The sequence below is a fragment of the Malurus melanocephalus genome, unplaced genomic scaffold (genome assembly GCF_030028575.1).
Source record: "Malurus melanocephalus ecotype Western Australia unplaced genomic scaffold, MMel_1.1 scaffold_178, whole genome shotgun sequence".
In the NCBI taxonomy this organism is placed as follows: domain Eukaryota; kingdom Metazoa; phylum Chordata; class Aves; order Passeriformes; family Maluridae; genus Malurus; species Malurus melanocephalus.
Genome location: NW_026623410.1, coordinates 341,865 through 358,923, shown reverse-complemented (window position 1 = coordinate 358,923; position 17,059 = coordinate 341,865). Strand labels below are relative to the sequence as shown.

General features: G+C 50.2%; 2 protein-coding genes across 16 annotated transcripts in view; one reads left to right on the top strand and one right to left on the bottom strand.

Annotated features, from left to right (window-relative positions):
* Window positions 1-103: 103 nt before the first annotated feature.
* On the top strand, window positions 104-5,610 carry MYOC (myocilin). Its single transcript, XM_057372760.1, has 3 exons — window positions 104-846; window positions 1,340-1,459; window positions 1,553-5,610. The coding sequence occupies exons 1-3, from the start codon at window positions 360-362 to the stop codon at window positions 2,335-2,337; spliced, it is 1,392 nt and encodes a 463-aa protein (XP_057228743.1). The 5' UTR covers window positions 104-359; the 3' UTR covers window positions 2,338-5,610.
* Window positions 5,611-5,640: 30 nt separating this feature from the next.
* PRRC2C (proline rich coiled-coil 2C) overlaps window positions 5,641-17,059 on the bottom strand; it is a 69,815-nt gene continuing 58,396 nt past the window's right edge. For 10 of the 15 annotated variants that reach the window (XM_057372744.1, XM_057372749.1, XM_057372756.1 and 7 more), the window contains 7 exons: window positions 16,333-16,567; window positions 15,834-15,956; window positions 14,157-14,375; window positions 13,307-13,381; window positions 12,059-12,162; window positions 10,743-10,869; window positions 5,641-7,453 (listed from right to left, as the gene is read on the bottom strand). In XM_057372744.1, the coding sequence (XP_057228727.1) occupies window positions 7,187-7,453; window positions 10,743-10,869; window positions 12,059-12,162; window positions 13,307-13,381; window positions 14,157-14,375; window positions 15,834-15,956; window positions 16,333-16,567 (1,150 nt within the window). In that variant the 3' untranslated portion in view covers window positions 5,641-7,186. The remainder of the gene's footprint in view (window positions 7,454-10,742; window positions 10,870-12,058; window positions 12,163-13,306; window positions 13,382-14,156; window positions 14,376-15,833; window positions 15,957-16,332; window positions 16,568-17,059) is intronic. The other 5 variants (XM_057372753.1, XM_057372755.1, XM_057372758.1 and 2 more) reach the window with 3 other exon arrangements.

Genomic DNA, 17,059 nt, shown 5'->3' with positions numbered 1-17,059 from the left:
GGCTTGTTAGGGGAGAGGGGCGGGGCCGCAATGGGCGGGGCGGAGCCGGGATGGGCGGGGCGGGGCTGTGACCGGCGGGGCGGGGCAGGCACAGGCGGGTTCGGGTTCGGCTCTGGCCCCGAGCTGCCCTCACGGGGTCCGGCTGCGGGTCCGCCCGCCTCGGTCCCCGGCGTCACCCCTGGCACACGGCCCCGGACGCCCAGCCCGGCCAGCGGCCATGGGGAGGCGGCAGGGCAGTGCCGGTGCCTCCGCGAGCATCTGGAAGGTTCCGGCTCGCCCGCCCCCCGCTGCCCCGACCCTYTTCCCCTATAAATGCGGGCGCCGGTGCCCGGCGCACCGAGAGTGGCGGCGCCGGGGCCATGCTGGGGGTCTGGCTGCTGCTCTGGGGGTCCGTGGCCCTGGGCGGCCGRGCGGACACCGCCTTCCTCCGCCGCGCCCATGACAGCTCCGGGCACTGCACCTACTCCTTCACGGTCGCCAGCCCCGTGGAGTCCGCCTGCCCCGAGGCTGCCGGCGGCGTGCCCGAGCTGCGCGCCGAGCTGGCCGCCCTCGCCGCCCGCCTGAGTCGGCTGGAGAGCCGGGAGCGAGGGGCGGGGGGCTCGGCACCGGGGGGAGCACGGGACCCCCAGCAAGTGGCTTCGGCCGCCCGCCTGGAAGCCGCGTACGGGGAGCTGCTGCGGGCCAAGTCCCGGCTGGAGGAGGAGAAGGGGCGGCTGGAGCGGGAGAAAGAGGAGCTGGGCAGGCGGCTGGAGAGCAGCGCTCAGGAGATCACCCGGCTGCGGGCCGCCCGCTGCCCACCCGGCAGAGAGGGGCCCGGCCGGGACACGCTGCGTGCCCCCGCCAAGGGTAAGTGCGGGGCCGGGACCCCCGTGCGTCCCTGCCACCGGTCCCCGACAGTGCCTCTCCCCGCACTGGCCGAGTCCCTGTGCGGTCCCCATTCTGTGCCCCCACKGCTGCCCCCCACTCTCGGGGACTATGGTGGGCTCGGGGTCGCAGCCCATTGCCCCGTACCTCCGTCCCCATCCTTCCTCATCCCATCGCCTGCCCCGCAGCAAAGGAGATGAAGGGGACCGAGCTGACCTGGGGGATTAGGRAGGAGTTTCCCCAAGGAGAATTAAACACTTGAGGGGGCAACAGCGTCAGCGGAGCAGGGTCCCTCTCAGCAGATCGCAGATGTACCCTGCCGCAGTGGAAGGGAGCACCGGGCTCCAGACGAAGGCATCGGTACTTTGGGGGGCAACAGCCCGGCACGGAGCCCCCCGAGGGSGGCAGGAGCAGGCAGGGAGGTGAGGGTGGCTGGCTCAGCCCCGCGCTCACGCTGTGCCTGCCCCCGCTGCAGCGCCGCGCTGGGAGCCGCAGCCCCTCACCTACCAGGAGCTGCAGTCGGAGAGGACGGAGGTTCCCGTGTCCCGCCTGCTGGAGGAGACGGCGCTCGGCCGCCCGGGGAAGGAGGACTCAGGTACGGACACGCCGTCCCGCTGCTCACAAGGAGCGCTGGCCCTCGCGAGGGGCTGGCGGTGACCCCTCTCTCTCCCGTCCTGTCCCCGAGCAGGCTGCGGCCAGCTGGTGTGGGTGGGAGAGCCCRTGGTGTTCGGCCGGGCAGACTCCATCGCGGGCAAGTACGGCGTGTGGATGAAGGACCCYGAGCCCGTGCCCCCCTTCACGCGGGACAACACCTGGCGTGTGGACACCGTGGGCACCGAGGTGCGCCAGCTCTTCCAGTACGAGGAGGCCGAGCAGCTGGCCCGGGGCTACCCCGCCAAGGTGCACATCCTGCCGCGGCCCCTGGAGAGCACGGGGGCCGTCATCTACCGCGGCGGGCTCTTCTTCCAGCCCCGCCATTCCCGCTCCGTGGCCCGCTACGACCTGCGGGGAGAGAGCATCACGGCCGAGCGGGAGATCCCCGGCGCCGGCTACCACGGGCAGTACCCCTACTCCTGGGGGGGCTACACCGACATCGACCTGGCGGTGGATGAGACGGGGCTCTGGGTCATCTACAGCACCGACAAGGCCCGGGGGGCCATCGTCCTCTCCAAGCTGGACCCCGACACGCTGGAGATCCGTCGGACCTGGGAAACCAACATCCGCAAGCGGGGGGTGGCCAACTCCTTCCTCATCTGCGGCACCCTGTACACCGTCAGCAGCTACTCGGCGCCCAACGCCACCATCAACTTTGCCTACGACACTGCCACCGGCACCAGCCGGGCCCTCAGCATCCCCTTCGAGAACCGCTTCCGCTACCTCAGCATGCTGGACTACAACCCTTCCGAGCGGCAGCTCTTCGCCTGGGACAGCTTCAACATGGTCACCTACCCTGTCCGCCTCTCCCGGGCGTGAGCCGCGGCTGGGAATGCGCCGGCTCAGCCCCCGGGCCCCTTGTGCGTGCCTTGGCCCTCTGCTCCCCTCCCCATTTCCCCCGGCACGGCCAGGCAGCCTGGGGTGATGGTGGGGGCCACACGCTGTCCAGCCACACCCGATTGTACTCRAGTGCCGCAGAGAGAAATGAAGCGCTGCTCCAGAGCCTGGCAGAGCCAGGGAAATGAGTCTCCACAACCTCGGTGGGTTTTAGGTGTGTCACATAGTGCACAGCCTTGAGCTGCTCATCCAACCTGGCCACCGCAAATTTGGAGCAGGGAGGGCTGGGGCATGGTGAGGGTTGGGCAAGGCAGGTGGTAGAAGGGCTGTCCAGGAGGTTCTGCCTAAAAAGAAATGTTTTCCCGGCTGTGAGCAGCGATTCTCTCTGTGGGTCGGGGTTTGTCGTTTCCAGGCTCCAGCCCTGCAGAGCTCCCGTGCAGAGAATCCACAAGCTCCACACTGCCAGTGCCCAGGGGCATCCTGGAGTTCAGCCACCACCAAAAATCATCGAGTAGGCTCAAAAGCAGCAGGGAATACAGACACWCATTGCACAAGCCTTGTTTTATTGGGGGGAAAAATGCAGCCAAGAGAGCAGGGGTGAGGAGTGTTGGCAGAGCATCCTGCAGCCGGGTGGCCTCTGGGTACCCAGCCCTTCCCAGCCATGTGCTTCAGCTTTACAGGCTGTTCCAGGCCAGCAGCTCTCCCTCCACCAGTCCAAAACGCTGTTTCATCTATTTATTATAGAAAGTTTGTAGGAGGAAGCTTCTTTCTCCCTCTCTGGCATTTGGGGCAGCAGCAACCCTATTCCCCAGGGGCTGTGTAGGATCCTGGCCCATTAAACATCGCCCAGCACCACTGCTGCCTTGCAGCTCATCTTTCCAAGCTTGTTTTCCAAGGAATGTGGTGGGTTGGTGCCCCTCTTGATGCACCTACAACCTGAAGGTGCTGGTGGGAGCAGCTGTAAAGCCTTGGGCAGGAAAATGCCACATTTGGAAGGCAGCTTCTGACAGCAATACACCACGTATTGGAGCAGTGAAAAAGGACAGAGAACACAGTGGGACACTTGCGATGATCACCTACAGCTACAGGGATTTTCAGTAACATGCTTCACCCCATTGCTGTCCTCCTGACACTAACACTGTTGTCTTGTGTGGTACTGTATATTCGCATATAGAACATAATGAAGCATTTGGCTTATCCATCATCCCCACACTTTATTTTGGAAAAATATGTGAGGGTTGCAGAAAGTGAGACTTAAGGTATGTGTAAGATTTGTTTGTGAGGGTGGGCAGCAAGTGGGACCCCAGCAGGTGGAGGGAGGAGGCTGAAAGACCCATTCCTGCTCCTGGGCAGGCCTGGATTCTCACCTGAGCCACTGAAGGCATTTCCCTGACTGGTGATCAGGGAAATGCCCCAGCCCAGGTGGATCAGGAACACGACCCCCATCACTGTCACAGAGCTGGGACACCAGGGGCCCGGGCACAATGTGGGTGAGGGAAGCAGTGGGGGTCACCCAGGAGCAGGAGGRGCTGTCAGGTGCCCACCAGGGCCASGGAGRGCAAAGAGGGCAGCAACAAGAGCCAGCAATGCACAGCAAACCTGCCCCCAAGGATGGGAGAAAGGCGTTTCTGTCCCAAAACAGGATGGGAGGTGAGGTAGGAGCCCCCCTTCACCCCACAGCTCCCTGGAGGTGTGAGCCAAGCCCCAGGATGAAAGGCAGGGTTTGTGCAGAGCCCCAGGGAGCAGCAGCACCTCGGTGAGCCCAGACACYGAGGGCAGACCGCTCCCACCCTCCCCACGCTGGGGCCTTTTCAGGCTGGGAAGTCCATCTCTTAATTGACTGGGAAAATAAAGGAAGACAAGCCAATGTACACAGGATTTCCAGAAAGCTGGGCTGGAGCTGAACAGTGCTGAATACACAGCTTTACTTAACAGGCTTTGGGAAAACAAGCCCTCCCTGCCCACATCCCAGCAAGAAGCCAGCCTGAGCCCAGGGGGATTGCTGGATCTGGCCCCAGTCACAGTTAACCCCCTTCTGGCTCCTGCCCTCRAGAAAAGTCACAGCCTTTTCACAGCCTCAACATTATTAAGGAAAAAGAAATCGAATTCCCACAACAAAATAGTTCTCTAATTTCTGGGAGGTTCAGCACAATTATTTCTGATGACCAGAGTCTTAGAAAAGAGATTAAGCACCAAATCCCACTCAWATTAAAAAAGCAAGAGCTACTCTAGCGTAAATAGCTAGGAGCAAGTTATCTGATTAAATGTCATAAAAATATTCAGTGAACCAGGGTCAATGACTGAAAGCTCCACCTGGCCTCAAAGACAGCCAGGTTCAAGCTTTGAGAGACACACATCAAACCCAGGTTATTTGGAGGCACAAGACGCCCAAGTGTTTGCTTTTAACTAAACTTCTGCAGAAATACTCCCCTTTTTCTGCTCTGTGCAYGAAATAGTCCAAAGCCTGGTACATTCCCACAGCCGACTGTGGGAAATTCCTCTGACTTCCTCATGGCTTTATTACTACAGAATTTAACATTAATCCTTTCAGCAGCATTTCTTTAAAAATAGAACATTCTGGTGCATGAGTTCCCACTTTGGGGTGTCCTTCCAAGRTGAAACAGGCAGGAGACAACCTCAAAGCAGGGAGACATCACCACAGCTMAGTTACTTTTGTAGCACATTTATAGATGGAAGCAGTGTCTACATTCCCTCAATTCCCCCAAGTCCACCCTCCTCTCCCAAGCATTTACTGCAGCTGTGCTTGCACAGATCCTTGTAAAAAGGGTGAATTACCTTCAGAGGTTCCTTCTGCCCACGGCTCCATTTGTGGATTCAGCACCTTTTATTTGCTCCATATTGCTGCAGTTTCAGCCTGACCCAAACCAACCTGGGCAGGAAAGGACTCCAGCTCCTCAGATGGCCCCGAGCCRCTGCTTCCCAACGCACCAGGGGTTGGCAGCAACACCAACTCCTGGCACTTGCAGAGCCACCTTTCTGCTCTCCCTGTGATCAGAGGTGCAGAGCCAGCCAGCACCTTCTCCCCAGGCAGGAATTGCTTCTCAAAGAGCCAGACACCAAAGGTGTTTGTGGGAAGCAAGTTCCCTCTGGTGGCCAGTTGAGCGTGTCCTGCCTGTCCCAGATCCCGCAGGCCAGGGGTGTCAGAGTGCCAGGATACACAAAGGAGCTGTCCTTTCCCTTGGGAATGCAGTGCCGGGCTCTCCACTCACCTCCTGCAGCACTGCACCAATCATGAGATCACCCAGGGCTTTATTTAGAGAATACTTTATTAGTTTCTGTAATCAAACCCATGTAAATAAGACCGTACATATTCATACAGTGCGTTACCCCTGTACAAATGGAAAAAAAATTAAGTTTAACATTTCTAGACCAATATGGCTGTTAATTTCTGTACAATGCCAACTCACACTACAAGTGGGATACTTTTTTCCAAAGTTGACATCACAGCTAGTTTCCAAAAATTCAAATTATATATATATTTATATAAAAAGATAACCAATAGCGATTCACTAGGCATCAATAGCAGCAACAGCCTTTCCAGCTTCTGCAGTCATTTGAACAAAATTATACACATTAGACTTTCAACTCTTCCTTCCAAAAAATGTAAAAAAAAAGAAAAAAAAATCCCAGAAAAAACCAGCAAATTCTGCTACTGATGTGGTACCTGGTGCTTTTTATTAGCTTTTTCAATCATTGTCTGGAAAAAAACCTCTAGAATAACATTATTAAAAACAGCTCCAGTATAGCACAGTCACTACTACATATCATAAGCAGGTACAGGATATCTTACATTCACAGAAGTATCATACAGTACTGTCCTACAGCTAGAATACTAGAGGATACAATTAAAAAGGCATTTATTTGACTTGATTCTACTTTCCAGCACACTGTGGGCAAGGAGGTGGTGCGATGCAGCTCTGATATAAAGAATGCACCTTTGAGATAAAACTCTCGTTAATCTGATAAGGTTTCATTTATTCTCGTGGCACAGTTTAAGTGCTCGTTGCTGTGTTACAGACAGGAACTGGAAACCGTTTAGGGACCACTCGCATCATATAAAGACAGCTGGACAGGGGTGAACGGAACAAATCTGACTATTGATGCAACGAACCTTCAACTCCAGGGGTGAGAGCCACTGAGGGGGCAGCAGGTGGAAAGGACACAGGTGGCCAAGTAGCTTTTTTCATATGGTGATCTAAATGCAGTAAATTGTCATCCAAGCAGCAGCAGCCAGCAAAGCACTGCCTTCAGAGGGAAATCCAACACTGCCAGCGTTACTCCGTGTGAGGTTAAACCTCGTGTGGCAAATACATGGATCCCTCTGTTTATACAAGATAGAAGCTTAAGTCACTAAAAACTTAACACACATTACTTGGCCCAGCACCATCTTCAGATCTGCACGTTCTCATACTCATGGGTTTATAAAAAGATAAATAGCAGCTGAAGATCAGAGCCTGAAGAAAATAAGAGAAGTCATTGTGTCAGCTAGGAAATGCCTCCCCACCACTTTCTTCCCTGCCGTTGCTACTTCTCTGTGTTGTGGCTTTGGGAAGCGGGCGGGTGCGAGCCAAACCAGGATGCCCTGAAAGCAGCCTTCATGCTGTTAGAGCAGACAGGAGCCCCGAGAGCCCAGGGGCTCAGCTGGACACGCAGCAGCTGCCACCACAACTGCTGCCGCTTCTATGCCCCTTGAGGCTGCTCGGAGCCCGGCAGGGAGAGCGGGCTGCTCTTCATCCTTCGGGCTACAAATTGACGCTGCTGACACCTCGCCCTCCCTCCCCTGTCCCCCCCCTCCGTGGGAACACAGCCTTTAAGATTTTGTTTCCTCGGTTTTGATTGCCTGAGGTTTGATTGGTCCAGTTCTAACAGGTTTCGGTGTGGCAGCAGGCGCAGGGGTTGGCTTTTCCTCGGCTTTGTCCTGGCAGACTCCTGAAGAGTCAGCAATTGCCTCGGAGGGTTTGCTCCCGTTTTCCTCCACTTTCGGAGCTTTGCCTCCTATGGGTTTGTTCTGCTGCTGCTGCTGCTGCTCTGAAAAGAATCTCTGGGTGGACTGAAGGACCTCTGCTCTCTGCTTTGCCTTAAGAGAGGGAGAAAACAAGTTTACTGAAAAGAGGGCATTGGAATATGAGTGACTTCACTAAAGTATTTCTCCTATGAAAGGGGAAAGACTGACAGTAGTGGCCAGACTTTCCCAGAAAGGCAGTGTCCATCCTGCTGCTTCCCTGATKTCASCACATCTGGGTGCTTGGCTCCTCAGCAGTAGTTTAACATTATGCCCAGGCTTCCCATGCTCTTCCTAATCCTTCCCTGAAAAAGCATCAGGGACAATGGTTTCAAGTACTATTTAATATCTTTTCATGCCACTACTATTGCAGAGCTTTACAAGTATGAACACTGCTGAGAGCAGGCTCCAACTGCAGCTTCCCCAGAGCACAGGGCAGGGGTGAGCAGAGGCCCTGAGGGCCACTCCAGCTGTCAGTGCTCGTGCTGGGTGTGCTGACCTCCGGAGCACTCACAGCAGGGCTGTTGGAGCCTCTCACAGGGCCTCTCACAGCAGCACTGTCAGAGCACTCCTTTTTACCCCCCCGTGGCTCTGGACACAGACTCTGGGATGCGAGTGAACCAGGGTCAATACTGTGTTGTGTGTAAAGTGAAGCCTGATCTGTTTCCTGCTCCGAGCAGGCTCTCATCCCAGGCAGCAAACTACTGCCTGCCTTCCCTCCTTGGAATCCTGCCGGTCACCCTGACTTGCACCTGTGCAATTCAGCCTGTGACATGTTCCAGTTACAGTTTTGATACTGTGCAGACCAGACACTTCAGAGCTAGCAACTGGGCTTTCCTGCCCAGGCTGCAGAAGTTCCATTCAGAATTCCATCATTCCAAAGCTGAACAGTTAAGCCCAAAGCAGTCAAGTATCTTTTTATTTTAAATTTAAAAGGAGTATCTTAACACAAGGAACCACAGCTACAATATAGGCACTAAGCCCTCTCCAAGTATTTTCTGCTTTTTTACAAAARAAYGGGGCTGGGACACACACACAACAAMAGGGYGRACAAAACAACAAAAGTCTGTAACAGAGGCCTTGGCTCTCACACTGTGTGTTGCTCCAAGTAACTCAAGCAGCAACAGAACAGAAAACAAACCTGTGAACTCTGGTGTGCAGGATTTTACTGGAGCCACATGGACACCTGAAACCTTTTGCCCAAATTTCAGCCATTCCCTGAGGTTAAGGTGGATGACTTGATCACCAGTAACCAAGCATGACAGTAACTCTCACTCCTGCCAGCAGTGCTTGCAGATTAAGGAAACCAGAACTGTGTGTTAGTATTTGCTCTGACTGGCCATATTTAACCCACAGGACACACTCAGGACAATTAAGCATCACCTGGTAAGCATCYACAGGTTGCAAAACCTCATGGTAGAAAATGGACAACCCCCTGGAATTTAAGGGGTAATTATTTCTCCTACAGCCGTGCATACCCAGAACACCGCACTCACTCTCCTGCTCTGACACCTCAGTGCACAGGTTACAGGAATGGCACAGGATGAAGGGAGCTCCAAGTACAACCTATTTGAGCAACTTCTTTTCTGCAGCAAACAGGCTCAGTGTCCRAAGGTGTCCCTACACATCTCCCACACTGCAGTTCTGCCTTGGAAGAAGAGTTTGCCTCAAACTGAAGGGTCCCAAAGTGCTGTAACAAATTAGGTGACTGTCATCAACTGCTACTGAAATGCAGCCCCCTCTTCTGCAGAGTGTACCATGTACTGCATTCTACCACACTTCAAACCACTGGGAAATGACTCTCCAGAGTCACCAAGGAGTGAGACTTGGCTGGAACAGGAGGAGCTGGGGATGAAACAATAGCTAACAGCCAGGTGTGCAGCTTCACTGCTCCTTCAGGAATAACCAGGCTCCTGACACCTCCGTTTGCCTTGGACAGCAGTGGAGCTCCACAACTGCTGCCCACAAGACCACTTGAGACAGGAAGCTCCCTACAAGTATTTGAGTCTAAAATTCTTATTAAAAAACAACAGGGCTTAGAGAAGGTCTGTGTTCAGCTGTTAAGGGCCTGGCTGCTGGCTTGGGGTCCAGAGGCACTTWATTTTATGTCTGCAGACACATCCCTGCCCTGGGAGCTGTCAGACTGAACTGCTGCTAACAGCACTGCTGTTCACATACTGACCTTCACGTCTCGTTCAGCCTTCAGCGCAGCCTGGGCCTGAGTGCCTCTGGCTCCAGGGACTGATCCACAAGGACCTCTGGCCACACGTGGTAACTGAGGGTGGCTCATAAGGCCTGTGGTCATCTGAGACGGCATCTGACTATGCAGAACTACCGGCAGCCTCTGAACAGGCGCTGGGAAGGTGTTAGTAAATGGGGCTCTTACCAATGGAGGGAGCAGGTTAGGCTGAGAGAGGATCTAAGTGGGGGAAAAACAACAAAAAGAGACATTTCTCAATTAGAAAGTTGCCAACTTGCTTGTATGTTGGCATTATCTTAAAGGGGAAAAAGTCACTGCTCTGCTAAGAAATGAACGTCAAGGAAACAGCCTTGAACTGCAAGAGACAACCAGCCCTGTAGTGCTGCTGTGCCTGAAAGCAGCACCAACAACTTCAACCCAGCTGCAACAAGGGACAAGACCCTCACAAGGCAGTGGAGCAATCACTGCTGAAAGGCAGCCCCAGGAAGGTGAGGCAGTTTCTGCCRGTGACAATCCACAAACCACATCACAAGTCCTGCAATCAAACACTGCAATGCTAAAAGGAAGACACAGAAGTATCTGACACTTTTAGAGAGGCTCCATTTCCCTAGCAGCCTGGCTCCAGTCACCTGTACAGGGATGCACCGCCCTTGTAAGCTGTGCTCCCTGCAATGCCAAAGCAAATCAAACCTGTGCCATCAGCCCTGCCGTGGATGGACTGTGTGACCTCAGAGATCCTTTCCAACCTGAACTGCTCCTCTGATAYTTCAGAGCTGCAAATCTGCTTTGTCTTTACACATGTATAATATGCACTGGGACCCTTCTGAGACACGAAGCTTCTCCCCTTCCCAAGCAAATCACCTGTTTTTGCAGCACGAGGTGCATTACAGCTGCCTGGGGAAGTCAGAACACTGTTCTACATCATTCACAACTTAAACTCCTCAGCGTGCACAGAACTCAAAATTAACCACCACAAAATCAGTAAGCAAGATCAGAGGGGTAATTTTTTGCTTTGATCTTGAAATCAGGTTTCTTATGCCATTTCATTTTAAGGATTCCATTTTGTATCTCCCCGTGATAAGGCCTGAGGAAACACAACTGAGTGAGAGCCACCAGGTCATACAGAGAAACAAATCTGTTTGTAGGAAGCCACCAGTCACCTACCTGTGGTGCAAATTGTGCAGGAAAGGGCTGTGTCATTCTCACAGCGGCAGCTGCTGACTGGAACTGCTTCTGGTAGACAATGCTGTTCATTTTATTGGACTGATTGTTAGGACTTGTAGAACTGGCCCTAAAGGATAGAACTCCAGTTAAAATCAACTTCTTTCACTCAGAGGTTGTGAGAACTTTTGTTAGAACTTAACTAGAAATTCATCATGGGAGGGGGGAAAATAAATCTCCTGGAGAAGCTGATGTGAAACTTCTTTATAGAAGCTTCTTCTATATGCAAACAAACTCAGAACTTCAGAATTCAAAGAGAAAGCATGATCAGAAGTATTTAGGCTATGGACAGATTCCAGGGTATGTCTGTATGAAAGAGCCCTTTCCCCCAAGTCCTCATGACACAAACACTGATGATGTGTGTTCCCCTTCCCATCCCTGCTATCCTATGTTCAGTCCTGCTTCTTTACAGTCACTCTTTATCATGGCAAGTTCAGAGCTTGTCCCAACAGGCAGTGAATGTGCAGCTGCTTTTACTCTGACCTGGTGTCAAATGTTTCAAAATGCACTTGAACAGATTTCAAGAATTCACAGAAAATGCTTTATTTGGCTAACAACACGGCCCTCCATTAAAACTTCCAAGATGTTGAATCACCATGAATTACACAAAGCTTGACTGATTATCTGGGGGAAGGGCAGCAAAGAGCCCTCAAAGAGAAAAGAGTGAGGAGCCTTCTTTAGGAGACAGAGCCTGACGTGCAGAGTTCTCGTGCAGAGAGTGTGGGTGATGCACTCYGGGTAAAATGAGCAGAGGGGCACCAGTGGCAGGGACACAGGCTAAGCTCCACACACCAACACTCTGAGCTTAAAGGAGTCTGTTTTGTTTACTAATTTCACTTGTGAGCAGTTTACACATCTTCCAACAACCTCCTTACTCCTCTAAGAGAACTACTGCCACAATTGCTGCCTAAGCCTTTGTGTTTTCACTTTGAACACCACAAATCAAACTATTTTACAGTTTTATCCCAAAGCACACCTTGCTGCCACTTCTGGTACAACCCCAGGTCATTTCACATGACTTGCTAAGTTTCAWTTACCCAAAACAGTATTTTTCACCTTTTATTTCAGAGCTGTTTACTTCTGTTTAACCCCAGCAGATGTGATGACCTACTGGAATGCTGCTGGTAAGCTCAGATTAAGCACTGTAYCTTGTATCAGTGGCCCCTCACCTCATACCTTCCAGAATGGGCTGCTCATGCATGATTAGGTACATTTTCTAGCTGTGGTTTCAAGGAATTTTGAGCTTAAGGGAGGTTTACCGGAAGGGACTGGAGGTTGGGGTAGTACTTCTGCCAGTAACCGGTGGAGTTCCAGGTTTAACATCAATGCCACCTCCAAAGGCCTTCAGGTCCATTTCTGATATCTGAAAAACACAGCAATTGACATGTTAATTCTAATTTAAAAAATTACATTTGCTAAGCAGCCGTTAGCTTACCTCAATGAAAAGAGGTCACTTAAGTGGAGATGAAAGCCTGACTGCAGAACAGCCTCTTATAATTAGGACAGGCCCAGCACCACAAGCACCTCTGTGTACAATTTTCTTGCCCTATCTGGCACTTGCAGCAATGGTACTGGCTTTCTAACTTGATCCTCCTGCATAATGACAGGGGGTCTGAGAGTAATTTCATCTATTTGGCCCTAAAAAAAAGAAAAAAGATATGTTTTGGAGCTGAGATCTCCTTATCTGAGATTCCCATCTCAGGTACCACATGAAAATGTTTAAAAATAATCCTGAAAAATGCTGGAAAGATGAATACCATAAAATAGTCCAGGTCTGTAAAAATAAACCCAAAGCACAGCAAAAATGGAGCTGTCATTCATGCAAAACGATCTCCAGACTAACTGGAGCAATAACTCTTGCATGCTATTTTGCAGATACACTCAACAGAATAAATTAGTCTTTGGAACAGTGTATTTCCACACATGGCCATGAAGCATAAACAGCAACAATAAATCAGTTAAAAATCAAAGACTGTTTTAAGTTGACTTGCTTTAGTAGCAACGTGATGGGAATCTTAGAGCAGGGAGGAAAAGTCATCTAAGGCCACCATCCCACTGCAGCTCTTCCCTCATTTTCTGCTGAAATGAGTGATCATTTTCCAGTGACAACTGCAGCAAGAAACATGCTGCTGCTTGCAAAATGGGCTCCTAACAACTACAAAGCTGAAAAGATTTGGCCAGATCCCATAAAGCTGGAAAACTGCACGGTGCAAAAATCAGCATACACACTCTGGGGGTGAGGAGGAGAAAACTTCATCTAGGTGGTCTAAAATTCTGGTTGCCATTATTGTTCAAGGCATGGAATTAACGCCTAAAATTTTTTAATCACARCTGTAAATCATAGGGACAGTGGGGTATTTTTAAAGCACCCTCAAATTYAGGCCAGAAGCTGCAGGGATTTCAGGTGCAGCTGCAGAGGTAGATGAGTCCCTGAGGTGGGAAGCCCTTGCTGTCCCTGCCAGTCAGCTGAGCTGTGTCCATGTCCAGGGGTGTCACCCACTGCTCACCTGGAAGCGGACTGCAACTGCCGAGTGCTGCACACTATCCGCAAATCCCCGGTGCCTGTAAAGCTGGGATTCCATCTAAGACAAGAGACCTTGTGATTGGAAGCCAGCTCCACACATCCCCTCATTAGCAATCACCTTAGCAGCTTCACATAAAGAGAGGAGACAATTCCCCCCTGGATATTCAAGTTTCTTGCACTATTTTAGTGTTATTTCCTTACTGGACCTGTCACTCAGTTTTTCTGAGCTGCAAGACCAGCCTTTCTTTTTACATTACACAAAGRTCCTGTTTTGCATACAATGCTACATTCTTAATATGCTCTTTGCTGTGGTATTCAGAAAAGCAGACCCCCAGCAGWATTAGCAGAGTTTAATTCTGGTTTAAGGTTATGGCTAATACAGAGTCCACTGAACTCCCCTCTGTTGCACTGGAAACCCCTGAACCCAAACAACTTGCTCTGGTTTGAGTCCAGAAGCAACAAATGCAAGCAGGCCCAGAATCTGCCACCAGCAGTGACAGAGCCATGCTGTTCCCCTGCTGCTCTAACAGCAGCTCAGTGCTATTTTCCACATGGCTTCTACAGGGAATACCCTCCTAGTCCATGGTGTCACTATCAAATCAGGTATTCCTGCAGTGCAAATGGACCAGCACTAATTTAGCTACAAAACCTCAGCTAAATGCACAGACCCAGCCACTAAGGCATTAACTTTGATGGGYTTTTCTATCTTTTAAAGCCGAGGCAGATTTTTAAGATGCAAGAAGTCAACAGGAATTGCTGTGCTGGTTATGTAAACCACCAAACAGCTGTGCTTCAAATTAATTTCTGTCCTGTAGACGTGGCAATGTTGTTACCTTTCCAGTTGCAGCAATCATGCTGTGCTGAGTTCCTGCTGGGATCAATCCTCTGAAAGGCTGGGTCACTTGTGCAGGTCTGCTCAGGTTTTGAGCCTGAGCTTGTGGTGGGGTGTGCTGTAGTGGTGGTTGTAAAGATTGGGGTAGGGCAATCAGTGGCTGTGCTGTGGATCCAAAGTTGGGCAAAGAAATCTGTGATCCTGGCAAAGGTACTGTCACCTGGAGAGAGAGAGCACAAAATCACCAGTAACAGAGACATAAAGGCCATTATGTAACTTCCGTTCCTAGCTCTAGTTCAGCTTTATTCCAGGCAAGTGGCCTAATGAGTTCATTTATTTATCCAGAGAGCTGCAAGCAAATGAATTTATTGCTCAGCTTGCCTTTAYAATCAGTTCTAATGGCATTTGGGTGTTTGCTTTTCAGAAACAAAGCTCCATGAGATCTCCTACCTCCCTGAACATCATTCAACAAGATTTCACTCTGTGACACGGGAAATTTAATTCAGCTCAGAAAACAAAGGCAGAACAAAATAACCAGCTGGGGGGTGGGAGGATGGGACAGGACTGCATTTGCTTATTTGTYTACTTCAAATAATTTTAATAATCAAAAGACAGTGGGATGAAAACTAGATTTTACTTTCCAGGAGCTCCAAAAAACAGCAGTTTGAGCTTAAAAATAATGCCCAAAAAAATAGAGCCAGTCCCTTGCTTGTGTTTACCACGTGTGCTGTGGGCTGAAAGCACCAGAGTGGTAGTGATAAACRTGGAAACACCACAGCAGTGACCTGACTGGCAGGAGTTACTGCATGTCTTGGTCTGGCAATCCACAACCTGCAAAATTCCATTCTGAGTGTGACCAGGAGAATGACAAGATATTCCAAAATGTGGAAGGCTTACAAGGATTCTGCTCTGAAGGGTAACAGATTGCACCAACCCTTCTGAAAAGTCTTTAAAACTCTGAGCTAGATTTCCAGCAGACAACATCCAATTCTTTTTAGACTCTTTTAGATTTGTATCTTGCCAACTTCTCCTGCATATGAGGTAGGCTATTATAGTAAGTCAAGCCATCACAAGCTTTTTTTGGAAGCCATTTCAATAAAAAAACCGAACCAGAAGATGGAAACCACTAGACAGTATCCTGTAAATATGACAGAATGCCTGCACGCAGCAATTTAGCAATTCTTTCACGAACAAATTAAAAACCCCTTCAAATCAGTGGAGTTATTTTACAAAGCTCCTGATGCAGTTACTGGTTACAGACCTGGCTGCCCTGGATGATCACCTACATGCTGACTTCTCAGTTATTTTCTATGTRTTGCCTGTCACTGGCATATGGAGCACTCATGGTGTTAACAATTAGGCTGCACTAAGCAGCTGGAGTTTGCCCTTCTCCCTCTCCATCACTTCTCTATAAAGGCACCATGTTCCTCCATCAATTAGCAACACCATGGGCCAATTAAATCTTTGCCTGTTACTGAAAGATCAACTGCAGGTCATCCAACTTCTCAGCCATTCAGTTTGTGCACTGCTGCTGCTGCTGTAGCTCTCCTTCACTATTAACTTTCAATTTTTATTTTGGAAGAATTAAAGATTGTGTCAGTTCTCCCCTGTATTTCCACCCCACAGACAYCACTAACCACAACATGCTTTTAGGAAGAATACAATGCAGGAAATTTACCATGCCATAGTTTACCTGCTGGAGAGCACTGGGAGACTGTGCAGTGTTGTAGAAGTTGCTCTGGCCAGGCTGCTGAACTTGCCCAGAGTAGAGATTTGAAGCCTGAGTGAGTGTAGCTCTGGCCTAGGAAGAGCAAGAGACACCATCACATTCAGAGAATTTAGGAGAGCAGTTCTGTGGTACATCAATCAGCACAGGAGAAACCACAGCATGGGAAGCTGACAGAGCTGAAGGTTTCACTTTGTGATAAAGCTCTCATTTGGTGAACAGCCCTTTATCATCATAACAGAAATGAAACCCGAAGCTCTAATTAATGACAGASCGCAAGGAGCCTTGTAATTTGGGGAACAAGCCTCATTTCAGAGATTATGCTAATGGTTCATTCATTACAAGAACATTCTCTTTTAAGTGTCTGAAGTTTCCTGCCACCCAAGCTAAGCAAGACTTGWTTTCCTGCATCAACCCAGTGCAGAAGTTTTACATCAGGAGCATTTCCTACCTGCAGAATGTGTGTATCAATCAGCTGAGAGCCTCCCAGCCCTGAAGCCTGCCCAAGCTGATGCTCATATAAGATGGGAATAGGCTGAGTGTTGGAAGTCTGCTGGAATGCCAGGCTGGACTGTGCCTTAGCCAGCTCCTGGTGCTGCACTGCTGGGAAGTTGTGTAAGGCTGTGCCAGACAGAACCACTGGTGATGGCTGAGACAAACCACTCTGCATAAAAGCTTGCTGGGATCTGCAAGAGATTGAAGCACCAAATAGAAAAATTCTGACAAAGTTCAACAATGAGCCACCACAAATTAAGAGCACAGTTTATATGCTTTAAACAGAATTAGCATGCTTAGTTCTACTGAACACATTTTCACCCGAGAAAAGTAGATTTTTTTTTCAATTTGCTCTGTAACAACAGAGTAATAGTTGCTACTAAAGGCCACAGCAAAAAAGGATGAAGCTTTTTACTAAAATGTTCAATCACAATTAGCTATTTAGATGTGCATGCTGAAATAATTCTTGGATAACTTAACTGTAACATAGAGAAGCTGCCAGTTCTTAGTTCCTGTTCTACAAGGCAGGATGGGAAAGCACATGTGAGTATCCCCACTTAGTCACGAAGTGAACTGCTTTGTTCTCTTGACTCCACAGTCCAATTTCTGATACTTCCAGCCCAAATCACTGGATGTTGACAATTGTAGCTTCCAAATAAATATTTTCATTTCAAAAGACATCA